The 18352-nt window shown below is 45.1% G+C and overlaps 1 protein-coding gene and 4 non-coding genes across 5 annotated transcripts; 4 read left to right on the top strand and 1 right to left on the bottom strand.

The window, feature by feature from the left end:
- Window positions 1-3917: 3917 nt before the first annotated feature.
- On the top strand, window positions 3918-3989 carry trnae-uuc (transfer RNA glutamic acid (anticodon UUC)). Its single transcript has one exon. It is a non-coding gene; the product is annotated as a tRNA-Glu (tRNA).
- Window positions 3990-11728: 7739 nt separating this feature from the next.
- LOC148663283 (U7 small nuclear RNA) lies at window positions 11729-11784 on the top strand. The gene has a single exon (XR_015938938.1). It is a non-coding gene; the product is annotated as a U7 small nuclear RNA (small nuclear RNA).
- A 279-nt stretch (window positions 11785-12063) lies between these two features.
- Window positions 12064-12375, bottom strand: LOC148663282 (histone H4-like). Its single transcript, XM_088633034.1, has one exon. The coding sequence runs from the start codon at window positions 12373-12375 to the stop codon at window positions 12064-12066; it is 312 nt and encodes a 103-aa protein (XP_088489160.1).
- A 753-nt stretch (window positions 12376-13128) lies between these two features.
- On the top strand, window positions 13129-13216 carry trnay-gua (transfer RNA tyrosine (anticodon GUA)). Its single transcript is given in 2 exon segments — window positions 13129-13165; window positions 13181-13216. It is a non-coding gene; the product is annotated as a tRNA-Tyr (tRNA).
- A 3659-nt stretch (window positions 13217-16875) lies between these two features.
- Window positions 16876-16957, top strand: trnal-uag (transfer RNA leucine (anticodon UAG)). The gene has a single exon. It is a non-coding gene; the product is annotated as a tRNA-Leu (tRNA).
- Window positions 16958-18352: the final 1395 nt, after the last annotated feature.

Genomic DNA, 18352 nt, shown 5'->3' with positions numbered 1-18352 from the left:
TGGCTGGAGGCTGAGAAAGGGTTCTTTGTTTGACTTGTTGTTTGCTTTGGCTTTTTGGGCCGGTTTGGCTGAAACAAGCACTGCCTCATCCTTTCTCATTTTGAGTTGATTGGCGTAGGCGTGAGGGCAGTTCTTAAAAACGTGTCCTTCCGAGCCACATAAATTGCACTTTGGCAGCATTGAGCAGTCAGAGGCTAAATGTCCCTGTTTGCCACAGGTCTTGCAGCATTTCACAGTGCAGGATGATGCCAGGTGTCCCACAGCACCACAGCGCGGACACACCTTTGGTTGTCCCACATAAAAAACATAGCCATTGCAGGCGCCCAGCTGGATTGTAGAGGGCAGGTGCCTTAAGCCTCCATTTACATTGTCCGGTAGCAAGCGAACCTCGAATTTCCTTGCTCCTGTTTTTATACCGTCAACATCTCTAACCTCAGTTCCATGGTGGACGGTGCAGTACTGGTTAAGCCAGGTGTGAATGTCCTCCGTCTTTGCCAGTTCAGAGAACATAACAACATGCATCGTTTTCCTCTCTCTCTGTGTCAGAGGCTGCAAGTTGATCTTCTCAAGGGCAGGAACTTTCCCTCTGTTTGCCTCAAACACATCCACACATTGTTCAAACAGAGAATAGGTAGAAAAACAACCTCAAATGCTTTCTGACCTGGGAGAGCGAAGATGAAATCCAAGTGCCGAGGTTCAAAGCCAAGTTCCTTCTCAACACTTTTGTGCTGAACTGCATACGATCCATGAAGAGGTCATCCAAAAGCTCAAAACGCACAGCATTCTTGCGGGATCCAAATGTTGCCATTTCGTGAACTGCAACACAAACACCGCTTCCACAAAACAAGAAAACAATGCAACTACTCCCCCTACAGGCTGATCAAGGTATCTCCCCTGCCAGGTAAGTATGAGCTGTACAAGCCCCTGCAAGCGGCCCGCACCCACAGCACAAAGCGCGCAGCCTAGGCCAGCTCCTCGCCCCGCACACCACCGCCTCATGCTGGGCCCACTCTTTCGCACACTCACACGCCACACTAACACTCAAAAGGGTGGGCAAAACGAGAAAACGAGCGCGCCGTTTTCTACACATCTGCAGTCGCCAATGCGCATTCGCAGCATGTCCCGGGACGCAATTCGGCCTCATTTGCATAACACCAGACCGGCAGATCGCTACGCAAGCTTGCGTCGTGTGCCTGCCACACACACTGTATTATTATTACTGAGAGAGAAGCTCACTGTCTGTTCCTCATGCTGGGACAAGAGATCACACACTGTATTATTATTATTGAGAGACAGGCTCTCTGTCTGTTCCTCAGGCTGGGACAAGAGATCACACACTGTATTATTAGTATTGAGAGACAGGCTCACTGTCTGTTCCTCAGGCTGGAACAGTAGATCACACTGTATAATTATTATTATTGAGAGTCTGGCTCACTGTTCCCCATGCTGGGACAGGAGATCCCACACTATATTATTATTATTGAGAGACATGATCACTGTTTGTTCCTCAGACTGGGACAGGACATCCCACACTGGATTATTATTATTGAGAGACAGGATCACTGTCTGTTCCTCAGGCTAAGACAGGAGATCACATACTGTATTATTATTATTGAGAGAGGCTTACTGTCTGTTCCTTAGGCTGGAACAGGAGATCACGCACTGTATTATTATTATTGAGATACTGGCTCACTGTCTGTTCCTCAGGCTGGGACAGTAGATCACACTGTATTATAATTATTGAGAGTCTGACTCACTGTTTCCCAGGCTGGGAGAGGAGATCACACACTGTATTATTATTATTGAGTATCTGGCTCACTGTTCCTCAGGCTGGGACAAGAGATCACACACTGTATTATTATTATTGTGAGACAGGCTCACGGTCTTTTCCCCAGGCTGGGAGAGAAGATCACACTGTATAATTATTATTATTGAGAGTCTGGCTCACTGTTCCTCAGGCTGGGACAGGAGATCCAACACTGTAGTATTATTATTGAGAGACAGGCTCACTGTCTGTTCCTCAGACTGGGACAGGACATCCCACACTGGATTAATATTATTGAGAGACAGGATCACTGTCTGTTCCTAAGGCTAAGACAGGAGATCACATAATTTATTATTATTATTGAGAGAGGCTTACTGTCTGTTCCCCATGCTGGGACAGGAGGTCACACACTGTATTATTATTATTGAGAGACAGGCTCACAGTCTGTTCCTCAGGCTGGGACAGTAGATCACACTGTATTATTATTGAGAGACAGGCTCACTTTCTGTTCCTCTGGCTGGGGCAGGGAATCACACACTGTATTATTAGTATTATTGAGAGACAGGCTAGCTGTCTGCTCCTCAGGCTGGGACATGAGATCACACACTGTTGTAGTGTGCTCTCACGAGGCACCAGTTCTGTAGGGATTTGGGCATTTACTGGTACAATTATTTTTGTGGCAGTAAATCACAAAATTGATTCTTTTAATGGTCTTAGAATCCAACCATGCGATATAACTCAAACAACACTCATACAGGTACTAATACACGAGGATACATTTATTAATATATAGAATATGCATGTAAACCTAACAGATCTTATCGTAAGGGTTATAAGAATACAAAAGATATACATTCATTCAGTTACAAAGAGTTACACATATCAAGAGGACATAAGTTCGGTATATCATTCATTTAGACTGTATCGTAATTGAACTTGTTTACAACTTCTACATTAGATACTCAAAACAAGTACATAACCCTTAGGAATTAAATTGATATCAACTGGTTAGGAGCAGTAATGCAATGAGATTGAATACTCACTGCCACTGGGCCTGTATTCTTACCGTTTCCGTAGTTGGGAGAGCGATAGACTGAAGATCTAAAGATCCCGGGTTTCGGCATTTTGTTTCATCGCGCCCTTTGTTCCTCTCTCCAGCGCCCCCTGCCTAAAGTGACGCTTCCCTTTCTCAGCCCGAAACGCAAGCGAGACACCAGCAGCGATCCCTTCAGGTTTCCGTAGTGTAGCGGCTATTACGTTCGCCTAACCCGCGAAAGGTTCCTGGTTCGAGACCTTGCAGAAACAGCCTCGTTTTGCACGCTCCTGTACTTCACAGAGGTATTGAGCGACCGGTCATTTGTTCCCAATGTATTTCCGGTGCCTTCATGCACTCTTGTACCAAACGCACGTTCCTTCTGTACGCGGAGCCGATCATTTGCAATTGGGCTATGCCGACAGACCAGGACGAGCTCTGTAGGTTCAAGAGCAGCGCAGGACCTGCAAGAACAACAGAAAGATTAGCATCCAGCGGGGGCTTCTTAGTGAGCCCAAGATCTCATCAAGAATTGGCTCCAGCAACAAGGCTGGGCGCATTGTTCCATTCTCCGACCACTCTCGGTGTAAACAAGTCCCTCCTGGTCTCTGTTTGAATTGCACTTTCCTGCGTTTGCTTTGGTGTAACTGGCTTCCCCTGCATGGGCGAATGTGAAGAAGATCCTTATTAAGTCATTGAAGAAAACCGAGAAGAGGTCGGAGTGGCCTCTGTCGTTCATCAATGATCCAGTCAGGCAGTACTCCTCTGTAAAGCGCCGTTCGTTCACATCGATTGGCTTTTTTTTGCCTTCATTTGTGCATGTAGTAAACCCAGACGCCCCTATTCTGCCGTGACCCCGACTCGAACCGGGGTTGTTGCGGCCACAACGCAAAGTACTGAGCACTATACGATCACGGCGAGATACCGATACACACGTGGCAGGGCAGAAAAGGCTGTGCTCTCTTCGTGTGACATAATTCGGAAAAGTCCTGACGTTGCATTTCAACCGAGCCCCAGTATACATCGACCCTTCGACACTCTGAGTGACAACTCTCTTGCGTGTTTTCTCATATTTATGTAGTTTGCTTGCATGATGCCCGGAACAGGGGGGTTGTGCGTTCCCATATGGTCTAGCGGTTAGGATTCCTGGTTTTCACCCAGGCGGCCCGTGTTCGACTCCCGGTATGGGAACGTGTCAGTTTTGCCTCCTGCTTTCCAAAAGATCAGCACCGTGTACGAAGGAGCCGCATTAAAACTACTCGAACGTGCAAAACGTGCGAGAAGAGGGGGCACTTGTTTCCAGCCGAAACTTCTCGCGTGTGAGACGAGCTGATCATTGCTGCAGGAGGTGGGAGGGTTACTCTGGTAGACAGGGCTGACCTTCGGCAATAGGATTTATGCTCTCCAAGATGATATTTGCACTTTCTGGAGAGGCGATTTTCTCCACTTCAGTAGCCCGATTTCATCGATTGCGTGGAGAGGGCTGTAGAATGTGGCGCTGTCTTTCCTGCTCCGTCCATGACAGGCGTGCCGGTCTCTGGAGAGAGAGCACGGTCCATCAGCGCACTCCAATAAAGGCACTGGAAGCACCTGAATTGCATTGGCAAAGCTCAGCACTGGGCCGCTGGGCACGTCTTACCACTGTTTCCGTAGTGTAGTGGTTATCACATTTGCTTCACACGCGAAAGGTCCCCGTTCGAAACCGGGCGGAAAGAGACGTCTTTTGTCGCCACGCACAAAAGGGGATTGGGGATTCGCCGAGCGCTGTGATCGAACAGACCCACTCACCTCTTAGTGTGGCGGGATCTGCACAGTGCATGTCACAGCGCATCCTGCTTTCACTTCAATGCGCGTCCTGATGTACCCCGGTCTCCCGCGTGACAGGTGGGGACAGGTGACAGGTCCGCGTGACAGGTCCTATACTAACGAGGAAGACATCGCTCTCTCCGACCCCCGGCATCGTGTCACGACCCACCGTGCTGCAAGCCGACGCGTGCTGTGATTCCTTTACGGAGCAGAAATGACAACCGAGGAGCTGAGAGATCATTTCAGCATTTCGCGTCTGAACGGAAAACACAAACGACCAACTCGGAATGACTTGCCTTTGACGGTTATCAAAGCGTTCTTTGTGCATCGAACAGACCCACTCACCTGTTAGTGTGACGGGATCTGCACAGTGCATGTCGCAGTGCTCCCTGCTTTCACTTCAATGTGCTTCCTGATGTCGAGTCGTGTGCCGTGCGTAGGCTCTGAAAGCGAGAGCAATGAAAAGGTGCACGACGCTGTGAAAGAAAACAGAGAAGTGAAAGGCAGTCCTTTTTCTAAGGAGGTAAAAGAAAAGCTACACCCCATCGGGTAATCGAACCCCGGTCTCTCGCGTGATAGGCGGGGATACTTGCCACTATACTAACGAGGAACACATCACACTCTCCGACCTCCGGCATCGTGTCCCGACCCAGCGTGCTGGAAGGCGACACGTGCTGTGATTCCTTTACGGAGCAGAAATGACAACCGAGGAGCCGAGAGATCATTTCAGCATTTCGCGTCTGAACGGAAAACACAAACGACCAACTCGGAATGACTTGCTTTGGACGCTTTTCAAAGCGTTCTTTGTGCACGACGACTGCGCCGCTTAGCAGATACAAATGGGTTGTACAACTTTGAACTAGCAAATGGAAGAGGGCTAAGCCCCCTCTCTTTTAGCCCAGGTTCGATCTGTCTCCCAGAATCACCAGGGCGCACACACACACACCCGTGCCGTTGAAGTGCTCTGCTTCATTTCTAAGGACAACTCAACATTCACTCCTACCCCGAGTGCAGAAAAGACAGCATCCGCAGCAACAACAGCTCAGGTCTCTGCACAGGAGCTAAGCTGCCCCCATCTCCTCTGCTCTGCGGCTCCTGCGGAGCAGAGTCCTGCCTGGAGCCGTGTTTGCAGGCGGCGGCTCCCCGCGCTCTGTCTGTGCGTCATGTCCAAGAGCTCCTGGGAGGAAGAGAGAGCCCTCCCACTCGGGGGCTTTTCCACGGTCTGTGTGAGGAGGGGCGGGTGTGTCCAGTAGCTGGAAGCGGAAGCCTGGGGCGGCGGAGAGCTGTGATCGTGCAGACCTTGAGGTGTCACCTCTTTGTCTGCTTTCCCGCCCCCCCTCCGCCCAAGCTCTGCTCCAAAGTAGCCCGGCAACCCCTCACACCTGCACGTGTCAAAACCTAAGGTGTGGTCATGAGACACCCATGGGGTGTTGTTCTGTTCTTGCTAATTGTTTCCTGCCCGTCGCAGGTAGGAGTCCATGCGAGGAAGATGCGCTGGACAGAGCTCAGAGGGCGCAGCTGGGTGGCTTTCCTTCTGAATGTCGTTCCTGCAACACTCCCGCTACTCTTGGTGCGCTCATGCCACAACACAGGAAGGCTGGAGCAGGTGGATGTGTGCTCTCTGCACCGCCGAAATAGCTCAGCTGGGAGAGCGTTAGACTGAAGATCTAAAGATCCTGGGTTTCGGCATTTTGTTTCATCGCGCCCTTTGTTCCTCTCTCCAGCACCCCCTTCCTAAAGTGACGCTTCCCTTTCTCAGCCCGAAACGCAAGTGAGACACCAGCAACAGTCCCTGCAGGTTTCCGTAGTGTAACGGCTATCAGGTTCGCCTAACATGCGAAAAGTCCCCGGTTCGAGACCGAGTGGAAACAGCCTCGTTTTGCACGCTCCTGTACTTCACAGAGGTATTGAGCGACCGGTCATTTGTTCCCACTGTATTTCCGGTGCCTTCATGCAATCTTGTACCAAACGCACGTTCATTCTGTACGCTGCGCCGATCATTTGCAATTGTGCTGTGCCGACAGACCAGGACGAGCTCTGTCGGCTCAAAAGCAGCGCAGGACCTGCAAGAACAACAGAAAGATTAGCATCCAGAGGGGGCTTCTTAGTGAGCCCAAGATCTCATCAAGAATCGGCTCCAGCAACAGGGCTGGGCGCATTGTTCCATTCTCCGACCACTCTTGGTGTAAGCAAGTCCCTCCTGGTCTCTGTTTGAATTGCACTTTCCTGCATTTGCTTTGGTGTAACTGGCTTCCCCTGCATGGGCGAATGTGAAGAAGATCCTTAGTAAGTCATTGAAGAAAACCGAGAAGAGGTCGGAGTGGCCTCTGTCGTTCATCAACGATCCAGTCAGGCAGTACTCCTCTGTAAAGCGCCGTTCGTTCACATCGATTGGCTTTTTTTTGCCTTCATTCGTGCAAGTAGTAAAAGCAGACGCCCCTTTAGGGAGCCTGTCAGCACCCGTTTTCCCCTTCTGTAAGCTCTCCATAGCCTCTCAGCTCTTCTACTGTCAAATCCCCCTCAAGTACTTCCCTATCTTCTTCACTCAAAACTTTTTCTAGCTTTGAGGTAAAAAAATTAATTTCTTCATCCTTTACCTCTGTAGAGCTGTACAGTCTTGAGTAGAAGTGTCACGCCCTCTGCAGCCAGAGGGCGGTCCTTCTCTGTCCTGTCCCTAGTTTCTGGTCTGCTGTCCTTCCTGTCCCTCTCTTTCCCTTGGGCTATATACAGTGCCTTGCGAAAGTATTCGGCCCCCTTGAACTTTTCAACCTTTTGCCACATTTCAGGCTTCAAACATAAAGATATAAATTTTTTATTTTATGTGAAGAATCACCAACAAGTGGGACACAATTGTGAAGTGGAACGAAATCTATTGGATTTTTGAAACTTTTTTAACTAATAAAAAAATGAAAAGTGGGGCGTGCAAAATTATTCGGCCCCTTTACTTTCAGTGCAGCAAACTCACTCCAGAAGTTCAGCGAGGATCTCTGAATGATCCAATGTTGTCCTAAATGACTGATGGTGATAAATAGAATCCACCTGTGTGTAATCAAGTCTCTGTATAAATGCACCTGCTCTGTGATAGTCTCAAGGTTCTGTTGAAAGCGCAGAGAGCATCATGAAGACCAAGGAACACACCAGGCAGGTCCGTAATACTGTTGTGGAGAAGTTTAAAGCCGGATTTGGATACAAAAAGATTTCCCAAGCTTCAAACATCCCAAGGAGCACTGTGCAAGCGATCATCTTGAAATGGAAGGAGTATCAGACCACTGCAAATCTACCAAGACCTGGCCGTCCCTCTAAACTTTCAGCTCAGACAAGGAGAAGACTGATCAGTTATGCAGCCAAGAGGCCCATGATCACTCTGGATGAACTGCAGAGAACTACAGCTGAGGTGGGAGAGTCTGTCCATAGGACAACAATCAGTCTTACACTGCACAAATCTGGCCTTTATGGAAGAGTGGCAAGAAGAAAGCCATTTCTCAAAGATATCCATAACAAGTCTCGTCTAAAGTTTGCCACAAGCCACCTGGGAGACACCCCAAACATGTGGAAGAAGGTGCTCTGGTCAGATGAAACCAAAATCGAACTTTTTGGCCACAATGCAAAACGATATGTTTGGCGTAAAAGCAACACAGCTCATCACCCTCAACACACCATCCCCACTGTCAAACATGGTGGTGGCAGCATCATGGTTTGGGCCTGCTTTTCTTCAGCAGGGACAGGGAAGATGGTTAAAATTGAGGGGAAGATGGATGCAGCCAAATACAGGACCATTCTGGATGAAAACCTGTTGGAGTCTGCAAAAGACCTGAAACTGGGACGGAGATTTATCTTCCAACAAGACAATGATCCCAAACATACAGCAAAATCTACAAAGGAATGGTTCACAAATAAACGTATCCAGGTGTTTGAATGGCCAAGTCAAAGTCCAGACCTGAATCCAATCGAGAATCTGTGGAAAGAGCTGAAAACTGCTGTTCACAAACGCTCTCCATCCAACTTTACTGAGCTGGAGCTGTTTTGCAAGGAAGAATGGGCAAGAATTTCAGTCTCTCGATGTGCAAAACTGATAGAGACATACCCCAAGCGACTTGCAGCTGTAATCGCAGCAAAAGGTGGCTCTACAAAGTATTAACGCAAGGGGGCCGAATAATTTTGCACGCCCCACTTTTCATTTTTTTATTAGTTAAAAAAGTTTCAAAAATCCAATAGATTTCGTTCCACTTCACAATTGTGTCCCACTTGTTGGTGATTCTTCACATAAAATAAAAAATTTTTATCTTTATGTTTGAAGCCTGAAATGTGGCAAAAGGTTGAAAAGTTCAAGGGGGCCGAATACTTTCGCAAGGCACTGTATTTCCGGGTCTTGCACTCTGTCCTCGCTCAGCACTGACGTTCGGATGTCCTGAGACCCGCCTAGCACCAGGGCTCCCCACGTCCGCTCCCTGAGGGCACAGGTTTCTATACGGCATTCCTGAACTCTTTGCACTAATGAGCCCGGGCCTTTTTCCCGTCTTGCCGCTACGCATATGGGTCTTTTTCCACCCTCCTGCTCCCCACGGTTAGTCCCTTTGGACAACCGTGACAAGAAGGCCTCGATGCAGGAGAGGATAGCACTCAGCTCTGTACTCTCTCTTCCCTCCTAATCAACTACACTTTCCATGACAGACTTGGAGCCTACCACTTTCCTGAAAAAGAAGCGACTACACTTCTCATTTTCTTCCAAGAACTGCACTCTGATTCTTAACAGCACTCCTCGACTACTTTCTTCCGCTATGCTCCGGACATCCTTTTTTAAAAGGGTGATATCCTCGAGCACATCGAAGCCACTGTCTCGTGTAGAGACGCTGCAGCTGCCTCTGTTTCCTGGCTAGCACTCTTCTCCGTCTGGCAGCAGCCTTCCTTCCCTCAGCCATGAAAAAGGCCTTTGTCCTCACCTTCACCTCCTCCCACCACTCTCCTACTGACCTGTACAGACACTGCAAGGACAGCCACTGTGATAGTTTCTCCTTGTAGCGGGATACTACCCCCTCGTTCTCTAGCAGCTTTGTGTTGAGTTTCCAGAGGCCTGGGCCAAAGACAGTCCCACCCTGGAGTTCCACTCTACACCCTAAAGCCTGATGATCTGAGAAGAAGACAGGCTGAAGAGTGACCCCAACAACTTTCACGCTCTCTGAGACAAAGCAATAGTCAATTCTGGAGCTGCTATTCCTCCCTGACCGTGTATATCCTGCTATTGTGGGATATAAAAATCTATATGTGTCTGAGAGTTTAAAGTCTTGAACTAAGTTTTGCAGGGCCAGTGAGCTGGAATCCAATTTTATCGGCCTTTTGGCTAAGATCAAGTTCAAGTGGCATGCCCGCAGTTCCAAAGTTCTAGAAGGCGATCGAAGATCCTGAAGAGTGCTTGAGCTGGTATCGCCCTAGGTTGAGCCTAGGGGGTTAAGGCCAAGCAGCAGCTGAGCTGGGTGGGATCCGGCAGCAACGTTCTCTCTCTCTGCTCTCTCCTCTCCCCTCCCCCTTTCTCTTGCTCCACCTCCTTGGCCTCTTGGCTGGGAGTAGCTACTCTTGGCCTGCCCGCGGTGCTTGCTTTCTTCCTCGAGACTCGGAAGCGCTATCCGCTCCCTCTCTCTCTCTGCCTCCTTGGCTTCTTGGCTGGGAGTAGGTACTTGTGGCCTGCCCGCGGTGCTTACTTTCTTCCTCGAGACTCGGAAGCACTATCCGCTCCCTCTCTCTCTCTCCTCCTGCGCCTGCACCCAGCTGGGCTTTGCCCACAAGGACAAAGTCCAGGGCTCACTCGCTGCTCCTTTAGCAGCTAAACCCTCCTCTCCACAGGACCTTGCTCTCTCTCTTTCTCTCCTTTTTTCTTTTTTCTCCTTTCCAGATGGCAGACAAGAAGACACTGATCCGGTTCCACTGGACCAAGAAAACAGAGACGATGCCAACTGCGAAATCCTTTTTCATTACCTTCCTGAGAGGGATCCTGCAGTTGGTGGCCGGAGATCTCTACTGCCTGCAAGACAACAAGGCAGAGAGATACATGGAGGCCTACATGGCCACGGTCACCTCATATGAAAAGGCAACGAAAATGATCAGAGAAAAAGGTAAGCACCCCCGTTTCTCTGATTTCAGGCCGGAGCCTATGAGGAAGACAAACCAGAGGACCATCACAGTCCTCACATACAACCCCTACGTACCAATGGAACTGGTAACAGCGTTCCTAGGGAGGTATGTAACTGTGGTGGGCAAACCGATGGAGATCAGGGACAGTTGCGGCGTCTGGTACGGCAAACGCCAGTACCGAGTCCTCCTGAAAGAGGACCTAGAGGGCGTCGACGGTTTCCAGCACCCCCCGGCCCGCTTCAACATCGGAGCCGACAGGGGGTACCTTTACTACCCCAGGATGCCGGATTTCTGCAAGAAGTGCAGACAGTCCGGCCACAAGGAGAACACGTGTGACATCGTCAGATGTCACAACTGTAACAAAGAGGGGCACCTGGCAAAAACCTGCCGGGCAGCCAAAAAGTGCGACGGATGCGGTGCCGAGGGACACCTCCTTCACCAATGCAATCAATCTCCGTTCCGCCGTTGTTTTTTATTACATGGAGTGTTAATATGTGTGAGATGTTCCTTTTGAGATGTTTTTTTTTGCGGAATAAAGTATATTTTGTAGAACAAAAAAAATCTCATGACAAGGTTTACAAGTTATCTGTTGAACTACATTCTAATAGGTGTGGTCACATTCCAGGTCATTTGTTTACGTTTTTGTTTCTGCAGCAACTGTTAGATGAAATGTGCTAATATGTAACCTAACTCCAGTGTGAATAACTAGAAGAGGGGAGCAGCTCCATTCCAGACCAAGGGAGCTTTGAGATTGGCTGGGCCAGATCTCTCATTTGCATATCTGATTTAGAAATATAACACTAAACCCCCTTCTTGCATGGATTTAACTTGCACCCAAGAGTCCCCTACTGTGTATTGCTACTTATTTTTTATGATAAGTGGTGATTACCAGTTGACAGGTTTTATTTGTTGAATTATAAATGGTTTTGTATTATCATCCTGAATGGCCTGTACTGCCTGTTTGGTAGGGTATTTGTTTTCATTTCATTTACCAAATTGAATTTTTGCTCTTTTAGTATTTGTCTAGAAGGCTTTCTGAAGTCAGGAAGCCCATTTATTTGGTGAAAAAAGATTCTGTATTAATATTAATATTTCTCATACAACATAAATAGGGTCTTTTATGAATAAAAAGATCTTGCACTTGGAAATCTTGAGCAGTTTTGATTCCTAATATTTGACCTTAGGTGTGGGAACGGGTCTTTTTTGCAATTTGATTTCCAATTGATCAGCACAGTATAGAAAATAGACCCATAAAGCAACCTCAGCAGTGACAAATGTCACTGGGTCACTTGGGTTTATACGTCGGGGTCCGGTAGTGAAGCTCCGCTCCTGTTTAGCCTCCGAAGCCGTACAGGGTGCGGCCCTGGCGCTTCAGCGCGTACACCACGTCCATGGCGGTGACGGTCTTCCTCTTGGCATGCTCGGTGTAGGTGACGGCGTCGCGGATGACGTTCTCCAGGAACACCTTCAGCACCCCGTGGGTCTCCTCGTAGATCAGCCCGGAGATCCGCTTCACTCCCCCACAGCGAGCCAGGCGGCGGATTGCAGGTTTGGTGATTCCCTGGATGTTGTCACGGAGAACCTTATGGTGACGCTTAGCGCCTCCTTTCCCGAGTCCCTTTCCGCCTTTGCCTCTTCCAGACATCTTCTAGTTATCAGCTGTGAACACGACACACACTGCTCATCTTTGATGTATAATAGACATCTTTCTTTGATTTCTATTATACATCAAAGAAAGATTTTTATACGTGTGAAAACTAGTAAATAAAGCCAATGATTTGTTTTAGAAATGTATTATTAAAATATACAATTATTCACACCTTAACAATATGTAGTTCAAATTATACATTATATACAATATTGTATTCAAATGTCTAATCATTATAAAAAACACAACTAGTAAACTTCAGTTACAAATTCTAGTAACATGGCAATATATATATATATTAATGACAAACACAAACTAATTACATGAACACGCTAATATTTAACTCAAAACCACATTTCGATTCAAATATAAATTTTTAAAATTTACAACTTCTTTATTTATTTGAAAATATTATTAATGTAGCACAAACGCTACTTTCTAATAAAGACAGAAAGAAACTGTTTGTTTTGTGTCTCATGGTGATCCTCCTCTCGAGACTAATGAAATGTTTAATATGATCCCTCGAGAAAAAAAAGGAATCAATTTCCGCCTGGAATGATTGATGCCCCATCAAACATTTTGTAATATCCCTGGAAGTTTATACAGTAGAATCCTGGTTCGTGGCTTAAATTCAAGTTAATGAGACTAAGGAAACGAGTTGGAAACTTGATGTCGAAGTGGGATTTAAATCACCCATTTCACATTTTACTTCATTGGGCAGTATGTGCCAGAAAGCAATGCCACAGCATCCCTTCGATAGCTCAGTTGGTAGAGCGGAGGACTGTAGTGGAGTTAACAGGGAATCCTTAGGTCGCTGGTTCGATTCCGGCTCGAAGGAAGGTGCTTTTTGTGTAATTTAATCAAAGAGTTAAAAAAGCGAATCAGTTTTATTCAGACATTGATCAAAAGCTCAATAATCGACTAAGCAAAGGCTCCTGTTCCGAATTCAGCCCACGTCTGATTGTCTTGTTTTGGCCAAGATCTGATCTTTGAATTAAGGGACTACACTGTTTGTAATTCAAAAATACATACAAATGTCAAGTTTTTTGTAGATATAAAGGTGTTCTCTGTTTTCAAAGGATAGTTAATTAATTGGCATAATGATTTGGTATTGATTTTGTATCGTTGTATTATAAAGTTTGTGCTTTCTGTGTTTTTATCGTATTGTGAACTTATTTTTTAAACAAATGCTTACAAAGGCAAACACGGCACACATCTGTTTATACCAGCGGTGAATTGTACATTTTTATTAAGTACAAGCTACTGTGCACTTCTGGGAGTATAACAGGTTCGATATAAAGTGGCAAAAATATAAAAGGGGAAAATACCCCAGACTGCATGTAAAGCCCTCGTTGTGACTGTTTTAGATAAAATGGCGTACTATGCACGAAATGTTGCAGAAACACAATCTGATATTTTGATACAGCTAGGCCAGCGCTTCCAAAGCATGCAGGTGTAGAACAGGACTTAATGCATTTTTATACAAAAATTCGTATTCTATATTCTGGTCGCTTGCAAATTAGAATGGCATATGTTTAGCAATAATATTATTTATGGTATCTGAAAGTTTCAGGTTGTTGCACAAAGCTAAGGTATGCGTATACGTGATCTGACAACTGGAATCAATTTCCTGTCGTTAAACTCTGTTTATTTTTAAGTTGAGGCCCAGGATCCAAATCTTCAGTTCTGATTTTTTAAAGTGATATCTTTCCTTCCTGTCGTGGAAGTCACACGATGTGAGCAATTGTATTTTTTACGTTGCGATCCAAAGAGCCTCAGACGCACAGTCTAACAGTAACCAAACCAGAATGGATTCTGCTGGGAGCCGGGCTGAGCTCATTCTCACTCCCTTTGCTGAAAACAGAATTATTTCTTCCCCGAATATCGTCTACAGATCACTTGTGCGCTTTTAACCTTCTCGCAGCTACGGGCGAGACTGACGCTCATGATATGAAGGCACCCGCTGGAAGACATTCTCTAACTCTCAAAATCGCGACAGACTTCGGTTTAAAAAAAAAAAAGTAGATATAGCCCTGAAAAAAGCATTAGCTTTATCAGTTTTTACATTAATCTATTTTGAATCAAAGTTTGATTTTTTTTATTGCATTTTACATTATAATAATAATAATAATCATCATCATCATTATTGCTTACACTTATATAGCGCTGTTCTGGATACTCCACTCAATGCGCTTTACAGGTAATGGGGACTCCCCTCCACCACCACCATTCTCCTGAATGATCACAGGACCTCGGTTTTACGTCTCAGCCGAAGGACGGCACCTGTTTACAGTTTAGTGTCCCCGTCATTGTACTGGGGTATTAGGACCCGCATGGACCGCACTGTGTGCGCCCAGCGACAGAAACCAGATGTGTGTCGGGCTCGGCTGTGAGCAGGACAATGACGTCACGGGGACAAAGTAGAGGAAATCAAAACGGTTCTATAAAAGACCTGTGTCAGCTGTTGGTTTGCAGTCTGGACTCTAAATCCTCCGATCCGATTTTAAATCTCTCTAATACCTGACCGGCTTCTTCCGAGTATTTATTCGTATACTTATTAGTAGTATGAAGGATGTGACAAATTTATGATTTCTTGGAACAAAATGGTTTTTATTTGCATTCGAAATGAAGCAGAATTTTACCGCGACACACAAACCCTTTGTCTTTTTTAGATAGTGATTTTTAAACAGATATAAATGTAGAAAACGTGTTTTATTTTAGCACTACAATAGCAGGGTCAGTGGCGTAATGAATAACGCGTCAGGACTTCCATCAGAAAATTATACTGTAGGTTGGACTGCCGTCTGGCTTGTTTCGTTTATACCACTTACATTCTTTTATATAAATGAACTCCACCTGAAAGCTATAGAACACACTTTAGGTAAGTTGTCTGCAGCCTCATGCGAATTTCGACAACTTACCCAAAACACTGTACTGTCTGGAGTTCAGCTCCAGCTCTGAACTCAATTGCAATGAAAAACCATGCGTAACAAAACTGGAGAACAGCTGAACTTGTGCTCAGTTCGGTGATGAGGGTTCAGAACTGTCCTTGTTGTAATTAGCACGAACTGCACAGGCTCTGAATCAGACCATGTCAATTAGTCTGATCAGTGTAGGACACGTTAATGTAGAATTATTAATAGGCTTATTAGTTAGTTAGTTAGTTCAGGTTTACCCACCTGAACTAATGTAGAATTATTACTTGGTCTGTCTCTTGTTTGTATATAAATGAATGTCTCTGACAACTTAATGTTAGTTTTACGATGTAGGTCAGGCGTTGACATATGCACGAGTATACGAAATGTCTCACTCCTGATTCAACTCATGTTCTATAGGAGATTGGCGAATCCTCCTGTTTCTCGTACAACCATATCAGAACAGAAGACCGTGTCACCCAGCTGTGATTCAAGATCGACTCGCATCTTTATCCCTTTTTTGTTCGTGATCATTATTTTCTTTAGTTATGATCAATATTGAACTTTTTCGAAATGAAATGACAATAATCAAACATGCTGGCAGATTTTTGAAAAGTATTCGGAATTGACAGGGTGCCCCTTTGGAACAGTTGTCAGAAAATGTGAGAAAATGAAAGTTATGTAAGCTCTCACACAAAGCATTGAAGATTGGAATCTGAGTGTAAAAAAGCTACCCGTCTCCCAATGATAGGCAGGGATACACACCATGACTCGAATAGACTCAGCGAACTTTAACACCTATGATATTACGAGTGCTTTGCACGTGTCGAATTTCAAGAAGGAACTACTACAACAGTTGTGGATATAATTCATTACCACCGGTAAAGTCCAATACCGGCAACTTCTGAGAAAATAATGTTCACTCATGGAATTTGGTCTTTGAACGGCTGGCGGGAAAATTCATTTATACTCCTGTTGCACCCTCAGCTGAAACATGTTAAAATAACAACGCAGATTTGTTGGAGAACCTGACAAGAATTATTGGGTTAGTACTGTATGTATTCTTGTATATTTACTTTAATTTTAATATAAATGTAAACATGCATGCTGTATAATCTATTGTAATTTTAAAATATGTTAGCTGAGGATGCGAGGGGGGCTATTATACCTTGTGAAACACGCAAGGAACTGTAAAAAAGGCTGGTATTTGAAAAAAATTGGCGATCACAAGAAAACCACAATTTATGTGGTATTATCATCAATATCCTTCAAAATCTATGTTCAAATGAAGGATTTAAAGAAACTATGAAAAAAGCAACAGTAATAGCAGAGGATTTTGATTTTTGCTCTTCAAGTCAGTAGATCGACGTAGAGTTGCGCCCCTACAAACAGCACAAAGGATGAAACCCACCTCTTTCGCTATTGCTATGTTTGTGCCGGTGAAAGTAGCGTTTGTGCTATTGAAAGCATCTCGGAAGATGAAGTTGCAGTCACTTCCACATGTCATGATATCATTAGATCGGACAAGAGCTGAAGCCCCCCAGTCCAAGCCAGGAATGTGAGGAAGACAAACATGGAGGAAGGTAGTGTGGCCGAGCGGTCTAAGGCGCTGGATTTAGGCTCCAGTCTCTCTGGGGGCGTGGGTTCGAATCCCACCACTGCCAAATGTTAGTGTTTTAAGACCTGCAATACGATCAGTAAAAGTGCTTTTTGTTAGGCTGCAGGAGGTGTTTAGAGATAGACTTTCTAAAAGACAGGCTTAACATCAAGGCAGAAAAAATATTTTGTTTTCTCAACAAAAATTCTCTTTGGCATGTTCAGCTTTATGTAGGGAACAACATCTGCCAAGATCACTTTTGAGGCAGTGCACATGATAGTGTACCGGCAAGTACAGTACATTCAATATTGGCTGTGGTGGTGAGCTGCTTTTGTCTGTGAAACTTTTAATTCTTCACGCCGAATCGTTGGCAGGGGTAATAGCTTATCTTTGAACAGAGCGCTCCATCAGAAATACTTTGTTCGTGCTCAAAAGAGATCAGAGGATTAACTTCATGAATTCACATAGCATACCTTACAGGAAAGATTTAAAAGGGGAATTGATTGTGCTACCTGATGTTGTTCCTGTGGTTTCTTTGGATACAAAGGTGAATGTTCTTTGACGTTCTGCTAGAGTATCCACTGGGTGGGTTTTATCGATTAGCTCAGATAGGTCATCAGTGCTCCGTCTCCGGAAAATAATCAGCACTGTTTTTTCCTGTGCTGTCTTTTAAAACATATAAGATCACGAGTTTACAGATTTCTCCAAATAACAACTATACATTTTAACCCAGCAGTTAGCATTCCTTCAATCCAATAGTTTTACTCTAGGTTAAAAGCAGCGCAATATACAGAGAGATGATATTCAAATATTTCAACGTTCTGTTGGATTACCTGTATGGAGATATCGCTCAGAATTCCTAATATGATTTTGAGTTCAGTTTTGCTTTACTACTTTCAGAGTCTTATATTGACCTTGCTGAAGCAGAGAAGTGACATAATCACAAATAGTCTTATTAATATTTCAGTTAAATCTTTTTTTCTGTAGTAACATCAGTTGATATTAATATTAGTCCTGATTTATAATTTTTTGTCGTGGTTGATCTTAAATAATTTTGTAATTAGTTTCAGTTTTGAAAAATCATGCAGAGAAGCTACCAAAACTGGTATAGTTCATATAATGATTAATGCAATAGCAGCATTTTGGGTTGAAAACAAAAAGTATATCTTGGTATGAATCCTAACACTTCATAGGCAGCGTTCTAGGACTTCTCGCTTCAGATAAAGTTGTCAATACATCATAGATTTCTACTCAATCAATATCAGCAGTGTTATCACTACCGAACGCTAAATATAGATCCTGGCAATACTTCGTGAGATCTTCGTAAGAAAATCCCAAATACTACGGAAGGAATCAAATTTATATGTTTCTTTGGATCGAGAAGATGATCATTATGAGACTCAAAACATGCCTGTCTTTTCTTTTTTCGAGGACAAATGGATTATTGAGGTGTAAAGATGGG

Source organism: Lepisosteus platostomus, chromosome 5 (genome assembly GCF_059453375.1).
Source record: "Lepisosteus platostomus isolate fLepPlt1 chromosome 5, fLepPlt1.hap1, whole genome shotgun sequence".
NCBI classification, from domain to species: Eukaryota; Metazoa; Chordata; class Actinopteri; order Semionotiformes; family Lepisosteidae; genus Lepisosteus; species Lepisosteus platostomus.
Note: the sequence above shows the minus strand (reverse complement) of the source record. Positions and strands in the feature narration are given on the sequence as shown.